The 20,688-nt window shown below is 38.9% G+C and overlaps 2 protein-coding genes across 2 annotated transcripts in view; one reads left to right on the top strand and one right to left on the bottom strand.

Moving 5' to 3' along the window:
* LOC117499460 (microcephalin-like) overlaps positions 1 to 20,688 on the top strand; it is a 36,117-nt gene that overhangs the window by 12,232 nt on the left and 3,197 nt on the right.
* On the bottom strand, positions 6,866 to 18,858 carry angpt2a (angiopoietin 2a). The gene is made up of 9 exons (XM_034151872.1): positions 18,346 to 18,858; positions 14,001 to 14,156; positions 12,851 to 12,972; positions 12,537 to 12,775; positions 12,102 to 12,229; positions 11,644 to 11,745; positions 11,066 to 11,232; positions 9,598 to 9,728; positions 6,866 to 8,146 (listed from the first exon to the last, which is right to left on the bottom strand). Exons 1-9 carry the CDS (start codon positions 18,613 to 18,615, stop codon positions 7,974 to 7,976), a joined length of 1,488 nt encoding a protein of 495 aa, XP_034007763.1. The 5' UTR covers positions 18,616 to 18,858; the 3' UTR covers positions 6,866 to 7,973.

The raw sequence follows: 20,688 nt of genomic DNA, 5'->3' as shown, positions 1-20,688 counted from the left end.
CTTCTACGCCACACTGACTATGTAATTCCTTTCCTCGGCAACCAAACAGACAAATGTGTGGATAATTGTACCACATGGGCAGCTTTTGTTTTTTAAATGTCATGAATTAAAAGATGTGACTGACAGTAACTGGGGAGGTTTGGGAAGGATGTTACATTTGGATAATATAAAATAATTGTACTATGAGACATAAACCAAAACATTAGATGTTTTATTTATACATTTAACCATGAAATATAATATATTATTCAGTTTATTAATATTTTTCAATTTCTCATCATCGTTGCAACACCTCTTTTTTGAAACTCAAGAGAAAAAAGGCTCGTAAAACCGAAGCCGAGGAAGTCACACGGAAACCTGCTAATTTTTATTGCCAGTCATCCATTTTCAGTCCGCTTGTTTTTCCTGAAGCATCCTGTGTGAGCTGTGTGTCGACTCTTCCTGAACTCGTCATACATGAATCACTGTCCGCTTGTGCCACTGCAGGGGGAGACATGGGGTCTTGATGCAGACCAATGTCGACACATTTCCGCGCGAAATTGCATGATGGCTTTTGTTGTGACAGAAAAGGTATTTTTCAGGTCGCCACGGCTGTTTGTCATTCCTTCTCTTTTATTCAGTTCCTGTGCCATGTGTTGCATGGTGATGCCTTCAGATTGCTTTAATGATAGAAACTGATCTTATTCGTATTACTATTGTTCAAACAGACAATTCATACTTTGTGAATTATAATCACATCTAATGCACATCTTGTGACATAAAATGATATGCCTCTGTTTATAAATCATACATGGCCTCAGTGAATGTGCACTGACGTGTATGAGTGACATGAGGCCAATGTGTCAATGTTTCATTTAAACGTCCATAAACGTCATACTCTAACTATGCCTTTATTTCTTTACATTAGACCACTATGCATTATGGGACATTGTAAATAATTGATCAGGACTGCTTCATGGCTCTACTTGACTGTATTTAGGTATTTAATTAGCCAAAAACAAGACTTATGGCGCATTTCCACTACAGCTTGGAGCGCGGTTTAAGCGTGCCGTGCCCGGCCCGCTTTTGGTTGCGTTTCCACTTGGCGTAGTACCGGCTAGCGGGTACTATTTCACAGTTTTTCTGGCCCCATAAAATCGAAGTTCTTAGCGGGCCAACAACCAGGCTGAGTCGGGCTGAGTATGCCAAACTAGAGAGAGAATCGCTGGCAAGGGGGCTACAACTACAACAAAATGAACATATTTGACCGTGATTTAATTGTAATACACGTTTCAAAATGATGCCGAAGTAACAACATACTGATACCGGTTAGTAAAAACCATGAATTAATGCTTTGACAAGTCTGCAGTACTTGTTTAACTTTTGTCTAGTTTCTGAACAGATATGAGGAGTTGTGAGCTTGAGTGCTAACAGCTAACGGTTTTTCTGTGGTTCGCATCGAAGATGACGTCACGGCTCCGCCTACACTGCGTTACTATAGTTACTGCCCCAGCTACTAAACTGTAATGGAAACGCAGCATAAAGTGAGCCAGTCCTAACAAGGCCTAACAAGGCCTAACTATACCGTACTAAGCCGAGCGAGGCCCGGCAATGGAAATCCAAATATTCATGGGGTGGCAGGAGAAATGAGGGGTGGCATCCCCTGGCAGAAGTATATGCTGATTTAATCGCAGTCATATCAATCAATGTTAACTTGGAAAGCCACAATATTAATATTTTAACTCAATAACATAGGTGACATAATTGTGGCACATCAGTAAAGCCTTACATATAAATATATAATGTGGCAGACATAATTTAATGAATTTTAACTGAACAATAACTGAATGAGTTTGTTTCACTCTTAGACCAGCAGGGGTACCAAATCTATGCAGACTGCTGCAATAAGTACATTAATTAACTGTCTCATCGATGTTTGTCTGTATGAATATGATACTATTAACAATCATATTATTCCTATCAGCTGTCAATCACTGTTATGATTCACATATTCATTTATTATTGAATAAACTATATTTTTTGGAGGAGTTAATGATGAATGTTCCTCAAGATGCTTGCTCACCCTCCTTCAAATTTGAAAGACAAGTAATTACTATCATGTATCAAAATTCAAAAGATTCAAAGGAACAGTTCAGCGCCCCACAACTTTACTGCAAACAGTTAAAACCTTGACTTTACATCAGAAAGAACACACATTAAAGGTAGGGTAGGTAAGTTTGAGAAACCGGCTCGAGATCGCTAGAATTTGAAAATACACAACCGGAGAAAATCTGCCACTTCCTTACAGAGCCCCTCCTCCAACACACACGAACGCGCACATGACCAATGAGGGCACGAGATAAGTTTGTGCACAGATGGAAGGCTGACAGGCAGGTAGGCCATCCAGTTACTTTAGCCGGGCCGGCTAAAATGATTGGTCGTACTTTTTACAGTACTACGGCTTCCACAGATGACGTTTTTTTATGGATTTTTTGTCAAAGCACTTAAGATATTCATTGCTATCGGGATGTTAAGAGCATTCCATGGAATATAACAAAAAGTGTATCTCGAGCCGGTTTCTCGAACTTACCTACCCCACCTTTAAATAAGTGACTAACTGCATCAGTTAGGGTTAAAAAAACGTGTATTCAGCTAAAACATATACATCGCTGCAGTTATTATCCAGTAGAAAGTCCTTACCTACTGGCCTAGTTAAATCAAAGTGGTTACTTTTTTTTGGCTGGGCAGTGTAGTTTTACACACAGTCTTATTTGACTTTCTCAGGACTTAAAACTGTTTTTCAAAGAAAAAAAATATATACACACATACAAGGTCATCATCTTAACAGTTTTTTTATGCTCATCGAGTCATCTGTGAGCAGAGCATCAAGTTGGCATGCCTATTACAGCTGAATGCGGCGATTACCATGTTGTTCAGCAAAACACCTCACAAACTGATTAAGATCTAAAGCTTTAGTGCGTTTTGATTCAATGCTGAGTACAGCCAAACTTGACAGTCTCTTCTCTGTCATTGTCGACCGCAAATACCTCATTCCTTCCGTTTGCTTAGATCCGAATGGTTCTCGTTATGCGCAGTCCCGTTCAAATGAAATCGCCGCCAATCATATTATTTCCAAGCTCGCGCCAGGGCCGGGGGAGGGGTTACACGACTCGCGTCTTGTGCTGCATTCACTTGCACTCGGACATTAGAGATTTTCTCTCATAATTGTCCGATGAGCCACAACTTTTCTTTCAAAACAAAGATGCCAACTGGGGTGGCAAGGCTATTTTTTAGGGTGGCAGCTGCCACCCCATGCCACCCCGGTAGATCCGCCCCTGCGCTGATGTCATTGTTTTATCAGAGACGTGGCTAAATAAATCTATTTTGGCCTCTGACATCTCCTTAAATGGTTACAATGTATATCGTACCGACCTAATAAAGGTGGTGGCGTTGCCATTTATGTGAAGAATAAGTTTAGTGTAACTACGTTAGTTTCCAAATCAATCGGTAAGCAACTCAAATTTTTAGCCTTAAATATTGAAGTGGCAAAGGGTCAACAGGTCATGGTGGTGGGCTGTTACAGACCCCCTCAGCTGTCAAGGACTCTTTGTCTTCATTAGCAAATCTTTTATCTCAACTTGACTACAAGGAAATAGTGCTACTTTGAGATTTTAACTGGGACTGGTTAACTACAGTGTCAGAGGATTTTAAAAACCTTTGTATCTCTTTAAATGTTACTCAGATTATAGACAGTCCTACTCGCCCTAACGTTAAGTCCCCAAATAAATCCTCCTTAATTGATCTAATTTTAACTAATGTTCCCTATAAATACTCATCTGTGGGAGTATTTGCTAATGATTTGAGTGATCACTGTGTTGTAGCAACAATTAGGGACACAAAGGTCCAAAAGGGTAAACCTCGCATTATCATTAAGAGAGACACAAAACATTTTGTGGAGCAGGGTTTTGTACATGATCTGTTTAATTTCATTTAATTTCAAACCTTTATTTAACCAGATGGTCCCATTGAGATCATAGATCTCTTTTTCAAGGGAGACCTGCAGCATATAGGTTCCACATGAAACATAAAACAATAAAGGACATCATACATTATATTTACAGGATACATTTACATAGTTATAGACATTTACAAGTACCCATAGTATCAACGAGCATTTCATTTAGCCTAGCTTTAAAAATATGCAGAGGAATGAGATTGCTCAGTTTCAATTCTTGCTGAAGATTGTTCCAAGCAAGTGGAGCTGCGCACATAAAAGCTGTCTTACCTAAGACAGTCCTTGCTCTTGGCACATCTAACAATACTACATCATGCGATCTCAGACAATAGCTGCTTGCAACTCTCTGTGTTATCAGAGAGCAGATATAATACGGGAGTTTACCCAACAAAGCTTTATAAATAAACGTGTACCAATGACTGAGCCTCCGTACAGTAAATGATGGCAAACCTGCCTTGGCATACAGGGTACAGTGATGTGTAAGTGCTTTACAATTTGTGACAAATCTCAGTGCGCTGTGATAGGCGGCATCTAACTTGTTCAGGCAATGGGCAGGTGCATTCATATACAACAAGTCACCATAGTCCAGTTTGGTTTTGATTGGGGAAAAATCGATCTGTGTGATGATGTTGAAACTGCATAGTCTTATTTTTATCGTGGTTTTATGGACATTTTTGATAGACATGCACCCCTGCGTACATTTAGAGTGAAGGGACGAGATAATCCTTGGTTTTCTGCTGAATTGTCTAGTCTCCTACATGAGAGAAACAAGGCCTGGGCAAAGGCTTGGAAATCAGGCTTAGAGTTAGAATGGCTGCGTTTTAGGCAGCTAAGAAATAGCTTCACATCACAAATCAAAAGTGCTAAGTCTAAGTATTATTTGTCACTTACCACAAAGAACCTGAATAATCCTAAACATTTTTGGAAAGCCATAAAATCGTTATCCACCGGTGAAATCCGTAATGAGCTACCTCCTTGCCTTACCACAGCATCTGGCTCTATATCAGACAGGGCCACCATGTTAAATTGTTTTAATGAGCATTTTGTGTCCTGTGGCTCTCTGTTTGATTCTGTTTCTAACTCTGCTTCTGTGAACACCACAGTCTGTGAATCTGAAAAACGTGGTTTGGAAAACCCTTTCAGTTTTTCTCCTTTTTCTATTGAAGTCGTTCATGAAGCCTTAACCAAGTTAGATCCTAAAAAAACGGCTGGTCCGGATAACTTAGAACCTTTCTTTTTAAAGATAGCTGCAGATTGTATTGCACCACGTCTTACTTCTCTTTTTAACCTCTCCCTCAGCACGAACACAATTCCAAAAATATGGAAGTCAGCGTATGTCCTTCCTCTACTAAAAGGTGGGGAGGCTACTTTATTAAATAACTATAGGCCCATCTCTAAATTGTCAGTTCTGGCCAAGGTTCTTGAAAGCCTAGTGAGTGAGCAGGTAAAGGTGTTTTTAAGTAACAATGACATCCTATGTAAACATCAGTCAGGTTTCAGAAAGCAACATAGCACCATCACTGCGACAATGAAAGTGGTGAATGATATTGCTAATATCTTAGACAAAAAGCAGAGTTGTGCAGCTCTGTTTGTTGATCTTTCCAAAGCTTTCGATACAGATCATCATATCTTGAAGCAGAGGCTGGCCAGTATTGGCATATCCAGCCATGCAGTGGGGTGGTTTGTGAACTACCTCTCTGAAAGGTCCCAATGTGTTCAATTTGATGGGCTGTCTTCTGAGTGGTTAAACATTTCAAATGGTGTTCCTCAAGGTTCTGTTTTAGGTCCACTTTTATTCTCCATCTATATCAACAGTTTAGGTCAAAATGTGGATGCAGCAACTTTATATTTTTATGCTGACGATACCGTGATGTATTGTGCAGGTCCCTCCATTAAGGAGGCTGTTGTTAAATTGCAGGCTGTTTTTAATATTATTCAGACGCAGCTCTCTGAGCTTAAGCTTCTTTTAAATGTGGATAAAACTAAGGTAATGCTATTTTTAAAAGCCAAAAAGACACTGGAGACCACTTTGGATATTGTTACTACGCGAAAAGTACTTGAAGTGGTTACCTGTTGTAAATACCTTGGTATCTGGCTTGATGATTGTCTCTCTTTTAAATGTCAGGTTAATAATCTGCTTAGAAAGCTGAGGGTGAAGCTAGGTTTCTTTTTCAGAAACAAGTCCTGTTTCTCGCTTGAGGCCAGGAAAAGGCTAGTCTCTGTGACCTTTTTACCTGTGCTGGACTATGGTGATCTGATCTATATGAATGCACCTGCCCATTACCTGATCAAGTAAGATGCCGCCTATCACAGTGCGCTGAGATTTGTTACAATCTGTAAAGAACTTACTCATCACTGTACCCTGTATGCCAGGGCAGGTCTGCCATCACTTACTGTTCAGAGGCTCAGTCATTGGTACATGTTCATCTACAAAGCCATGCTGGGTAAACTACCAGCTTACATCTGCTCACTGATATCACAGAGAGTCGCAAGTAGCTATTGCCTAAGATCCCAGGATGTGTTTTTGTTACATGTACCAAGTGCTAGGACTGTTTTAGGCACTAAAGCTTTTATGTGCGCAGCTCCTCTAGCTTGGAACACCCTGCAAAACATTTTGAAAATGAGCATTTTGGTTCCCCTGCATAATTTTAAAGCACAGCTTGATGAAATGATATTTGATACTCCTGGTACCTGTCTTTGTGAATAAGTTTGTAAATTGTACCCCTGCCATTATGTTGTATGTGTCCTTTTTGTTTTCTGTTACATGTGTAACAATGTGCGGCAGGTCTCCCTTGTAAAAGAGATCGCTGATCTCAATGGGATTTTTTACCTGGATAAATAAAGGCTACAAATAAACAAACATTTTGAGCATTTAGACATTTTATTTTGTACTCGACATGATTAAACATTGCTGAAATTGTTATGATGATGGTGATGAAATTGGGATCAATGCATTCACCATAAGGGTTGTTTTAAAGTGTAGAACAGGACCAATGCTGAGGAGGATTTTAGATTACCTCTCAGGCTCTCTGCCTTGTTGTCATGTTTAATATTTAACTTGTGTTACTTTATATATAAGCGGGTATGAACACCAACCCCTCAAAGAAATCTAAAGGCAGTGTTTACTTGGGAGAAATTCTGTTTCAAGCACAACTTTCCCATTCATGTTTCTTTTTGCTTCAGTAGAAACATGACATAAATACAAATAAAAAATACATTAACAAAACACTTGAAAAACACGTCATGTATGAGCAGTGGGAAGGTTCTTCAGAGTTAGATTAAAAGAGTTCCTGTACAATACAATTGTTAACTAACTAGAACATTAAGATCTGTAACAAATCTCTATCATAATGTTAAATATTAAATCTACATATAAATTAAACAACCAATGTACATACATTCTCAGTAGAAAAACAATGTTGTTTTAAGAAAAACATTTTCTGTGGCATTTTGACATTTTCATTTACATTTTAGGCATTTAACAGAAACATAACAATCACTTTGAGCAAGTTGTTTATCTGCTTGTTGTACCATAGTCTCTTTTTTAAACAATGATAGGTAGCTATTAAAAACCTATTTAAATGGGTGCTTAAACTACAATAACATCTTTTAGATTAATAGAACATACGATAAATTAATGTCACATTTTACTATGGCCTCTTCTTTGTGGTTAGAGCTTTTATTACACAGTGTAATTACTAAACGTATAGTTCTCTATATATATCACAGACAAAAGTAATTTCACTATATATTTTTGTCATTTTGACAGTCCATATTTCACAACATATTTCACAACTTGCAACGACCCATTGGATTCAAATTTTCAAACACATAAATATGCACAAAATATGTCTTTCCAAAAGTATGTAAAAATGTGTTCATGAAGTGCTTTGGTTCCCTTGAGAATGTTTATTTTTGGTTTTATTGCTGTTGTCGGGCAGAATTTCCCTCCCAGTTAGATCCACCTTAGCGTGTCAGTTCAAAGGGAGCCTGTAAAGTCTGCTGGTCGGATCATCATGGCAGTGGACTTCAGTGAGTAGCCCGAGCCTTTCCAGTAGTACCATTTGATTCCATTGAAGCGGTTTGAGTTCTGGCCCTGCTGGTAATACATCCCATTCAAATTGGACGGACCACAGGCATCAAACCACCAACCTAGAACATTCAAACACATCTCAACGTTATTTCCTCAAAGACGATGTTGCATGCAAATCTGTAAAATAGGAAGGGAGTTTTCTGTCTTTGTTAGGTCTGATATGGAAATCTGTTTTAAGAAAAGGCAATTTGAGTGGGCCATAAGCTGTTGGTTTATACTGTCTCATAACCACTGAAAAAAGTGATTGAACACATTGAAATATTCTAATAGCTACCCATCTTTAAGTAATTTTGTGGTGGCTGCATTTATACACTTCAAAATGTGTTTTTGAATTTAGAAAGCAGTGAATGAGAGTTTAACAGCACACTGCAATTCAGAGCAATTTAGATTTCTCTCCATATATTCATATACAGATTGCAGGGTTTGTAAACTGTGCCATTTTGAGACTGCCTGCACTGTTAATCCTGAATCTTGGATGTTAAACTGTAACATCTATGCCAAATAGAGAACAAATAAGCATCAAATTACATTTTTCAAGCTATAATAGCGGTTGCGTGGCTTTTCTATAGCGTATTACATGTTATGGCATCACACAAGCTGTAGAAGCTACTTGTAAACTGTGGCATTACACACAGTACACTGGCAGTATTTGTCATGGTGTCAAGGCAGACATTTCACATTCGGCAGCATCTAATTGGCTATGACAGTAAAATTGCTACTGCTCTTATGTAGAGATGTAGAGCTGTCATAGAGATTTGTATTTATTGTGGACAGACACCCCTTGGCGGTTTATCTCCCAGGAGATTATGTTAAAGAATCTGGATTTTTTTTTAAGCAGTTATAGCTAACCTGTCATAGTAGTTAATGGGAGTAGCTCGTATAACATTGTTCAAGAAAACTGAAAACTACATTTTTAAGTCAAAACTAAGGCGTGCGATATGGTTTTACATAATTTACCACATTCATTTAATTGTGTGCTAATTCAAAACAGGCAGATTTATATTTGTAATGGCAGATTTAGCTTTTGTTTTTTACTGGGTCAGTGCCACTCTGTCACGATTGAGCATAATGTGCATGTGGAGTCCCCCGTGAGAGACCCCTCATGGGAAAAAAGGGAAAGGGTTTTCATGCTTCCATGCTCACTTGGCAGACCCTTATACAGAGGGACACAAACGTCTGGCAGCGGAGTCACTTTCAAGGGAATGGAGTAGGACCTTTAAGCTACGAGGAGAGAGGGAAAAGCTCTTTTCCCAGGCTATTAATGTCAGCCATTGTAGGGGCTGAATTCCCCAATGAGTTGATCAGTGATTAACTCTGAGCTAATTGTGCTCTTTGACCTGGCCACAAAAGTACGGAGGCCTTGAAGATTTTTGGGGGGGGGAAGTGGCAATATTTGGGTGGGTTGGAGTTTGTTTGAAAGTGCCATCACAAAATCGACGGGATTATGGTATTTCCTGGTGAACAAGAATTCATAAGCAGAAGTTGTTTACAAAGAAAATGTGTTTCTTACCCCCTGTTGTCAGTTGTGAACACTTGCAAACACATTTGTCGTTGTCCGCATCCTTTGTACTGAAATCACTTCCTGGCTGCCCGATGCTGCTTATTTTGCCTGCCGTTCCACTGAAGCCTTTAAGGTGTATCCTGTAGAATGGGAAAGGAAAAATGAAGGAAGAGGAGGAGGAAGTCCGTGATTGCCATTCCTCAAAAGGCAACGTCCAACTGTTCCTCGGCCATAGCTTGTACCAGATCTCAAATGGGGTTTGGCATTAGGATTTAAGTGTTTGCTTTTGGCATTCAAGTTTCATCTTACTTTATTTGTGTTAACATTTCTGCTTTTTATTACAACCAGCTTGTTGATTTCATAATTGTAGCTATTTTTAATCTTTTAACCAAAGTGTCTGCGTTATGCTATTTGTGCAGCATCGTCCTTGGAGAAATGATTTGGAGTTACTGAGCCAACTAACTGGAGACCAAATTGGTCATAGTCAAGTGGACTTTAGACAAGAAAGAGCTGTGTTGAATCGGAGCATTTCAAGGTCTGTTTGTCAAATTGAAAGGAATTATCCATTCCACTCCTGAAATCAGCTTTGGTTAGGAAAAGAAAATACTTGAGAGGGTTCTGTTATTGCCAAGATGTGCAGACTAAATGTGTGAAACAAGACATTTTATGTATTTCCTATTTTTCACCGAGCAGTTTTATTGCATTTTCTTTGGGCTGGTGCCAGTGCATTAGTATCAGGGAAGAAGATGGTCACACAGAAAAGAAACATCGTCCAGAGGAATTTCTTGAATGTGTTTTGCTTTTGAATAGATGTAGGAGGTCAGCATCTATGACCATGAGCTAGTTTTCAGGAGGTACATATGTGTGATACAGTCCAGAGGGCTCTGTTTTCCTTTGGACTGTATCACACACAGTTGTGAAATACTAGCTATGAGTTAACAACCAGAGCTTATTCCGTACAAAATCACCACGAGCACGTTCAGCCTGAACATTAACTCTGTCTCATTTTCACTGTCAGAGAAACACTTATAGAGAATTAGCCAGATATTTAGACATTTCCCTCATTATTACATTCATTTAATTGCTTAAAAAACCCAGAAGTGGTTGAAAGGGAAGTGTTATTAAGAAGTATGGATTCAGGCACATAGAAAATGTTGTATCAAAAGATAATTACAGCCAATTTGCTTATAGCTTTAGGAAGATATTTATGTATAGAATATATATCCATAACAGTGAGATACTGAATGCCATCATTTCTTCCAACTAGGAGGGTTGCCTCTGTATGTTTTCACTAACATTTATTCATTTGGTTATTATTATAATTGCAAGGCTTTGAGGTTGTGCTTTAGTACTTCAAAAGCACTGTTAAAAGAGAGACTCTTATGCTGATGGGCATCTTTGTCCTTAATAACTTGTTCAATTGTTTTTTTACCAAGCAAATAACATAAGGTTCTTTGATGTAGTCAATATAACGTACCTGTAATTTTGTGCTTCACTGTTGAGAGAAAACTGGTCATATTGTGAGAATTCTGAGTTTCCTTCCCAGTCACTCAGCTGGATCCTCAGTTTGTAGGACTGTTGAGTTGTCATTCTGGAGACAAATTCATTTCCTAACCAGAATTCACCTGAAGGTTCTCCAAACCCCTGAAAAGACATAAAAGAAATGTAATCATACTGTGTTGAACCCCTGCAGGAAAGCCTTGTGGGTCGCTTTCTCTATTAGCAAAACAGCAAACAGTCAATTTCACATTCAAAATGAGATACTTAAAAAAAAGTATGCCAGTTTAAATTAGCTTGAATTGTGGTAAGAATAAATGAGATGGCATGAAAGCATTTTTCTGCAATGATTGCTTATCGGGGACTTGAGACTCTTTTTGGCACTTTTATCTTCCATTTGGTGCAGGCAGTTATGGGGTATTTCCTCTAACATAGTAGAATCCCGAGGCTTTTAAGACTCTTCCAGTGAAAAGCCAAAACCAAATCTGCTCTCTGTATTGTTTTGCAATTGGAATGAAAACCGTAGGCTAGGTTATATTTCTTCTTGATAGCTTTTACCTTTTTGTACTCTTGCCACGTACGGTGGAAGTCAACATGGCCGTCAAAGCGTTTTTGTAGTACTGTCCACCCACCTCCTTCTGTCTCCATGTCACAGAGAGCCTTCACACACAAGCAAAAAAGAGTTGCTGCAATTATTAATACAACATAAATGCTCTGTAAAGAATACATGCTCATTTTTAATTAGTCATTGCCACCCTATTTGAGCTTGGGCAAAACAAATGTGAGGTTGGATACAGGGAAGGGAAAGTGAAATGTCTTATTCTCTGTAAAGTTTCTAAGGAGATCACAGTTTCAGCTCAAGCATGCACATCATTAATGACAGTCTGAGAACATTTTCATTTAACTTTCCCGCCCTCAAACACAATACAGTCCACTAAGCCAAGGGCTTTATTCACTGGGTTGTGTAAGTGGGTGGGTCATGCCTAGTCTGACTCAGTCGTTCAGGCTTACTTTACCTTAACCTCTATTGTAGTGTTGGGTAGAGTGAGAGTGTAGACTCCACTCTGGGTGTTCCCGGACTTGAACACAGCAGCACAGTCCATGAACGTTGTAGGAGTGTCCTGCATCATGACAGTTTTGCTCTCTGCAGAAGAAATATACCTTGTAAATCTGACACAAAATTGTACAGAATCTAACTATCCTCCTTTGATAAGGTCAAATTTACTGAGAATAAAGGTCAGTTTCATTGCTCCATTGTTACTGCTTTAACAGGAAATCATGCGGTAATTAGATAGATAGCCTGCCTTTGTGAAGTTCACAGCACGATAACAGTGTCATATTGATTTACAGCAGACTCTATGTATAGGCGGTTCCCAAGTATGGATGTGTTTTACAAACACACATTTAAGAGTGCATCCAACAGGTTATGATGACCTGAGGTGTGGACTCACCTCGAGACGAGCCGGCAGAGATGGTGTGAATGAGGTTGTTGACGGTGTCTAGTAGCTCCTGCTGCTGGAGCTGCAGTGCAGTGTTGTTAGGGGACACTTTGAGCAGCTGCTGCTCCAACTGGCCTATGATGGCCGTCTGCCTCAGTATCAGAGTCTGAAGTTGCTCTTTTTCATCTCGAAGCGTCTTCAGCTCCACCAGCCTCTGCTCCTCCATCTCATCCACCTTTTTCTCCAGAAATCTGAGGAGAAGCAGGCAACAAGTTGAGCATCAAGCTGAGCCCATTAGAAACCATTGAAGTATCTGATGTCCTCACCTGCTTTTGTCATTTATCTTGCTGATATCATTTGTTTGGACAATTAGTTGTTTTTCCAGCTTGTTGGTTGACAAGGAATTTTGAAGAAGTTGCCGTTCAAGTCGAGTTGTTTGTTGAATTACCTAAAAATAAAATAAAAAGGTAGAGCTGTTTAGCCGGGCTAAGAGACACCTTGTGAAATTGTTTGTTCATCAATCAGTAGATCTTTAAATATAAAAGGAAATTATAAGATTATGTATTTCTCATCAACTTCAAGAAGTGCTCAAGATCCTACAATACTTCAAGATGATACAGATGTATCTGACATTTCTCCATATTGTGTTGAAAATAACAACATGACTTGTAGCGATTTAGAAAAGTGAAAGACATGAAACATACAAGAAGGTGTATAAAAAAACCTTCACCACAACCTAAAAAGGATTGTCTGTCAACATGCATTTTATCAATAATCCTTTTGGACACCAAGTTCTGTCTTCAACAAAAGCTTGGTTCGCACTTAAAAAGTGAACAAACAGCCATTTGAAAAAACGTGACAGGAAAGAACGACCGAGTTCCAATACAGCAGACATACCTGAACAAGGGAAACGTTCAAAACTACGTATTTTCACGGACAGATGTATTGAACTAAACTCTGGGGTTGGGGACCTTGCCTCTAATTTCCCACTTCGGAGGAACTGAACTCAGCAAAAAGCAGGTTGTTTACAGGGATCCCAGCTATGTGTCTGCAGTGGAGCTGTTGATGCCTTTGAACAGACGGATGTGTGATTGTGACAAACTGATAGACCCTTTCTGTGGGAATACTAGTGTGCTAATAACAGGAAATGCTGTACAGTTGGCTCACATAAGGTCATTGACGTGTAGCCACAATAATAAACTGACGCATTCATTCTTGTTTTTCCCTGTGCTTATTTTTTTTATCGTTTTCAAAGCAAGGTATTGCAGATCACACGTAGGTTTGTACCTTTGACGTGAAATAAATAGATTTTCTTGATCATAAAATTGTATCATGTATGCCAAAAAAAACAAGAACTTGCACCACATTTTCTTTAGCATGTTATATTGTTGAGAAGTTGTTCTGTTGCAAAGGTATCATGTTTGCACTTTTTAGTGTTGTGTTGTATGTTAAAAGAAGCAGGAAGTTGGGCCTTACCTGTGCCTCCACATTGGACAGTTTCCTTGTTTGCTCTGCGGTTTGACTCAGCAGGTTTGTTCCGATTTCAATCATCGTCGCTGTGTGGTTTTGTACAGCAGTCTGTTGGATGTGGACGATGTCCTGCTTCATATTATCCTGTATGTAGTTCTCCAGCTGCAGCACAGAAAAAAGACAATTTGAAAAAGTGAATTATTGTGCATGGCCAATCCTGTATTACATTCATTGTGTAGTTCACAGTTTGACAGCTCGCTGCTGCTCATTACAATTACTGATTTTCAAACTCTAGAAAGTAGTTACTTTTACATGTATTTAGTTGTTATATTGTTTCCCACACTTTCCTTACTGTCCTGTTGGAATAGTAATCATTTCCCTCCTGCCACACTTGCATATAATCACATGAGTTACACTTGTCTCCACATAATATCATAAAAAAGATGGTGTTATCTATTTGGGAAATCCATATTTCCCTCATAATCTTTCTCTTTTTATTGTATTAAGTATATAATACTTTTTTTATGTAGCATTATTCCCTTTTTTAAGAAAAGCTATTGGAACGAAGGTGAGCAAAACTGTCCTATGGCATCATATTATTTTGTTTTTTATTTTAAATAGTGTAAACATTTATACATTTTTAATTTTAAATAGTGTAAAAATGTATTCTTCAAATGAAACCATATGTTTTTCTTATCGTTGGTTTGGTGGATTGTATTTTTTTTAAATCAATGAAAGGATTTGAAGCGGTTTATTAATCTGTCCAGATAAGACCTTCTCTGACTTAACCCTGTCCGTATGACACTTGTTGATCATAGCAATAATACAATGAGCATGGATGCCCTCAGGGGGGGAAAGGTCCACGTTTCATCTTTACAGGATTTGTTCTTAGCTACCTTACAGTATTGCCATTTTTAGACCAAGACCAATCATTAAGTTATTTCCTGCATGGTGTTCCTGAGTGGCAATCAGGTCACACGACTCGTAAACAGGATGGAAGTGTTAAATGAGGAGTTACATCCTTCGCGAGGGTATGACATGAGTGTGCTGGCGGAAACCAGCGTCAGTTGAGTATCTTTCTCATCTTCAGTAAGTTTGCATAATCACTATCAGTATTTACTCATCAGTCAGCAACCTTAAACAGCCACTTTTATTATTATTTCTATTGTGGAAAATACCAGGAACATCTGCAATTAGTGCTAATTTTGTTTGTCTTCCTATCGTGACGTCAGGTTTGTTTATGTTCGTGGAGACACAAAAGGATGTGTTGTAGGTGGAAGGCTGTCATTTGAAATGCAGGCAGGATGTCCCATCGACCGTCAAGGATCCAATCAGTTGTTTACTCCCGTGCCTCAAAGGCGTCAGTAGGAATGACTGTTCCTCAACACATTGTTTTCCTCAGCTGTCATCAGCTGGCGCACTGTAAATAGGAACTGAGAAATTATGAAATTACAAATTTGGTGATTATTTTTTATACGTAAATCGGGCCTGATGGAATTGTCCATGGTTTCTCATTTACATTTTTTGTTAATGCTTCAATTTGTAGATGCATGTGCAAACGTAAAATGATGGCAAATACAAACCATACTCCTCTGAAAAGATGGCGATAACTTATTTTATCAGGTAATTTACACTCATTTACCTTTAACCACACCACTGTAAAAGAGGTCCATAACCTGAGTGAGGCACTGTGAGTAAATCAAGTTGTATATTATCAATCACTCTTTTTCTTTACCTACCTATTCCCATTAAGGGTCATGGAGAGCTGACACCTTTGACAACATTTTAACCTATGCACCTTGTAATCAAAGTTACACTTTTATTATTTTGAAACTCCCATATATCATTTTAAAATGAATTACGGTTGCATTCAATGTAGCAAGCTTTCAGCTACTACAGAATGTATTTGTATTGTTTAGCTGTCAAAGAAATGTGGCTTTCTCTGACACATCTAACAGCTTGTCAGGGTTAGTGATTAAATCGTCCTTTTAGCCATTTGTTCTGGGTCGCTGAACTTATTAAGGCCATAGCACACTTCACTACTGATAGACTTTAACAAAAACAGTCTTCCAAATTTTTTATTCAGAAATTGGTTAGAAAAATGTTTTTGGTTGTTACAAAGCAAAAGTCATTTTCGTTTGAAAGGGCTTAACATCAAACAAACAATGCACCTTTAAAAACACTCACACACATACTTAAAGTCGGACTGTTGACAAGAACCGTGTTGACAGGTCAGAGTAAGGTGCCTATTTTCATTCATTCAGGGTGATGATCACAGAGGGAAAAAATAGGCCAGTGGGACTTTCTAGCACCTGGGGTTAGATGGGTTCTGCTGGAACAGAGTGGCTTTCTGATCACTGACTGAGTGCTGTTCAGAGGGGAGCGTTTGGGCTGAACAGATTATTTTGCTGGCTTGATTAGTTTTGCGGGAGAGTTATGTTTTCTGTTTGGTAGTGAGGGAATTGTACAGGATAAAAGGTTAAATCTTGAAAAGATGTATAATATTTACGTTTTATATGTTGCTATAGTTACAAATCACATTTGTTCTTTAGGGCAAATAATCAAGTTAATATTAGTAAAGAACATCTGTGTTGTGAAACTTTAACCATTCCACCTTAGCTGGGATCTCCTCTCCTATATTTATCTTCATATGCACATTAATTTGGTGCGCTGACACAGCAGTAGAAGCTTCATGATTAATCAGCAATGCTTCTTTGTGTGTAAGAAATATGTAACCTGTCACTTTGTCTGCTGCGCTGTTGCACTTTGTAAAACGTTCACTTGTCTGGCGGGCTTTGATTTGTGAGGCAGCTCTTATTCCTGCTGAACAGATCAGAGCTTGTTTAATGTTACAAGACAGGGTTTGTGTGATCCAGCTGTGATTTGATCTTGTCCTGTCGGGCTCCGCTTGTTTAGGTCTCATCAGTAATAGAAAGAGGGAGAAGAAAGGGAGCGAGACAAGAGGCCGTTCACTTCTTTCTCTCGCACAATTATTTGCTCAGCAAACTGAAAGGGAAGTATGCATCCCTTGTGTGGACACCTGTGTCCAGTCTTTGTCAATCATCAAACCCTAGTGTGTCCTTTAACACTAAAGGAAGTATTTCACAGACACTCAGCACTCTAAATGCTCTGTTTACACCACTTCTAGTTCAGTCTACATTCCTAAAGAATAAGAAAGACCTTTTGAAAAACTAAAATATGGCCTTTTATTACATTTTCTTTTTTTACGAGTTACATAAAACACTACATAAAAATGGTAAATTGTTTTTACGATGATTTTGTGATCAGTTGTGTTAAATGCTGCCATTGAATCACTCAAACATGTTCTGGTATTGGTTAAACGTTACTCATGTTGTTTGGAACCTGTGGTAGTGAATTATGAGCCTGGGTAATCTGCCCATTGCCTTAAACCAAAATAAGTTGTGATTTAATTAATTTAAAACAAATTATTTAGAAAAACAAGTTTCTGTTGAAACTTCTTTTGGATGTCAAAAATAGTAATGTGCTACCTGTTGAAATATATAACATTATATTCTAGTGGAAAACTTGTGGTCAACATTTAATGCACATTTTCCTCATGCTCAATACTAAGTGTTTAATTTTCTTTAAAGTGCTTCCTATTTTTTTTTCCTTTCTGGATAATTGGAAAGGGAGATAATTGTCACCAGTGACACCTGTGGTAGAGGAAGGGTACATCTTTAGCACATGTTTCCCTCTTGTACATCATAATGGTCTTGGAAACCTAAAAATCCTCTTTTCCTCTGAAACGATCAATTCAATTAAAGTTGGCATGTCGGATAAGAAACAATTCAGAAAGGCATTCAAATGAATTGATGATAAGAAATTAATATACAACAATATGCAAATATCATCAATCATATTGAATACAGTATACAAAATATTAAGTAACAATTAATGTGTGCAGCTATACAACTTAAAGGTGTAATCACTCATTCACCACAAAGCTTGTTTCTCTCAGTGCAAGGCAGCATGGATATTACATTTTCCGAGGTTCTGGGAGATGGAACTCAGGATACATATTGATTTATTTAAGAAAAACTCAAATCTTACTAATAATCACAGAAGTAACTAGTGTCTGTCTGAACCTCTCTTCTATGTTAATACATGATGATGTAATGATTGAAAACAGTTTACAAGGTGAAGACTGAGTGGACACAGCCTGGCCATAAAAAAAGACTACCAAGAAAGGCCAGGCTGTGTCCACTCAGTCTTCACCTTGTAAACTGTTTTCAATCATTCACCTAGTTTTCTATCTATGACTCTCTCTCAGTGACTGTACCCAGGCAGTCACAGTCTCATGTATTCCTGTCATATTGTGGTTTGACACTACCTTAAGCAGCCACTGTGTGTTGTTCTCCATGATGTTCTCCAGTTGTTCCAGCCTCTGAGCTGAGTCCTCGTCGTCCACAGGTCCATCCTTCTGATCTGGATAGAAGTAGCTGCTGCTCTGAGTCTGGCAGTTCTCCTGCTCTGGCAGCAGAAAGGTGTAGCTGCACGGCCCGTTTTGAATCTGATATTGTCTTTTAACCACAGCACTGTATCCTGTCCCCAGACCAAGGCAGAAACTTAAAACTAGTAAGTCCACATTCAGCATCTTCATAATAGAGTTAGGTGCTAAGTCTGGTCGTTAGCTTGTTCTTAATCCTCTCTCAATGACTGGATGTCTTTCTCCAGCGGCATCCAAGGGTAAACAATCCTCCGAGGGTCTGCAGATTCCTTTTATTACCTCTCAGTGGGAGGAGGATCAAAAAGCCATCAAGAATTAGATGTAGCGTGTCATTCCCTTTAGGTTACTGGTGGCAGACTGCATGTGCTCGCTTTGCATCAGCCCCCAGCCACTTGTTTGAGCTACTACTGGCCCCTCTGATTAGCTGAGAGTCCAAAACCACTCCCCCCCCCCCCCTAGTCACTGAGGAGCAGTGAAGTGGGGATTCCTTTCAGTACGCACTCACTTCACATCACAGAGGAGCAGATGCACAAAACTACACACCTTCCACTATATCCTCTACAACACGCATGTTTTTGTCTGCTTCAGTTGAACAGCTACTCAGGATGCAGCTGTGCACCTTCAGCACGCTCTGTGATAGTAACAGAGTTCATCCCATTCATTCAGAAATGTTTCCCGGGGACAAACACACTTGCAAATGTGAATGGGGGATCCAAAGGAAGAAATCACTCATTCCACGGATTCTTCTACCTTGTCCGTATGCTTTATCAATGTTTTAAGCAAAATCTACTTATTCTTCCTTTTTCTGGAAGAAGGTTTTTCATTTTGAAATGTTATTGATAACGGTTTTATGTCTTTTATTTTACATGTTCAAAATGTTGTAAAACAGATATTCCTTCAGGTTCTATAAAGTGTCATATCAGTACAAACTACAGATGCAACTTGTTGACCGCTGACCACAAAATAGTTGCTGTTGTTTTTTCATCCGCTTTAGGGTAGATTGAGATTCAGATGATCTCGAGTCACACGTATAATAAGGCATTATCTGCCTGTGACGTTTTAGAACAGCAAATCTATGAGAAAGTTCTTTTTTTCTCTAACAAGAAAATGCATTTGTTTAAAGTGTGGTTGACTTAGTCAAATTGGAACTCTCAGCTTTTCATATGAGGGCATGTCGTGGGTGTTTTCTGTATCCTGTCCCAAACATTCATGTCTACACCAGCTTAAAAATAGCACAACAAAAAGGGACTTCACACAGGGAAACTATTTCACTGTATATTGTAGGTGTGTGTGACTTTTAATACTGTAATTCATCAGACTTATAACTAGAGATTCCTAGAAAAGATTAGAGGTTTTCCAGACTTATTGAAGCCAGTGTTTTTTGGCAAGCTCTGATGTTGATAACCAGAGTATTTTTCAGTCATTCTTTGGGAAAAACATGCCTGAAATGCTTGTTTTACCAAGTTGTTATTCAGTGGCTTGAACAAAAACTGTTCTTTAAACGAGACGCCCCTCGGTTATGTTTTAGAAAACTAGATTTGTATGAACAGATATTAATACAGCCATATAAAAATGATTACTTTTTTTGAGGCACATATGTAAGGTTTTGTGTCTTTTCCTCTAATTGGAATATTTAACTCAGTGCTCTCATGTCCAGTGGGGAACAGAGTAGAGCGCAGGTGTGTGGAGCAGGAAAGACATTGCCATAGGAGGATGTTGTGTCCTCTACTGCAGGAATGTGTCTCCATCAAAGACAATCTCCTTCTGATTCAGGGGTTTCACTCTTTGCTATTGTCTACTGAATTATCATTTACCTTGGCATTACAGCATTTCAGTCTCAAATGCACCATTTTTCCTTTTGTGTCAGGAAAGCCTTTGATTTGCCCTCTGCAGTCGGATAGAAACACAGAAACAGAATTGTAGGAAGTAGACTGCTGTAATAGCTACTGTATAAGGGAAATGCGACATATTTAAGGCATATTACCAAAGAGGAAGAACTTGTCGTCATTCCAAAAACATTGACTTTTCAGGTGTTCAGGCGGAATCACTCAAACTTCAGTGGCAACGGTGATAAACAGGACAGGAGGCGTGTGGCGCAGGGGGGTAGTGTGTTGGTGATCGAATCAGGGGGATCAGGGGATCACAGGTTCAAACCCCACTGCAGTCAGCATGTCGTTGTGTCCCTGGGCAAGACACTTGCACAAATTGCTCCTGTGGGGATTGTCC

Source organism: Trematomus bernacchii, unplaced genomic scaffold (genome assembly GCF_902827165.1).
Source record: "Trematomus bernacchii unplaced genomic scaffold, fTreBer1.1, whole genome shotgun sequence".
NCBI classification, from domain to species: domain Eukaryota; kingdom Metazoa; phylum Chordata; class Actinopteri; order Perciformes; family Nototheniidae; genus Trematomus; species Trematomus bernacchii.
Note: the sequence above shows the minus strand (reverse complement) of the source record. Positions and strands in the feature narration are given on the sequence as shown.

Coding starts and splice junctions, on each gene's coding strand:
- angpt2a (XM_034151872.1), bottom strand. CDS start 18,615: ATGAAGATGCTGAATGTGGACTTACTAGTTTTAAGTTTCTGCCTTGGT. Junction 12,776..12,850: donor AAGATAAATGACAAAAGCAG/GTGAGGACATCA, acceptor GCTTCTCCTCAG/ATTTCTGGAGAAAAAGGTGG. Junction 8,147..9,597: donor TTCACAACTGACAACAGGGG/GTAAGAAACACA, acceptor TGAATGTTCTAG/GTTGGTGGTTTGATGCCTGT.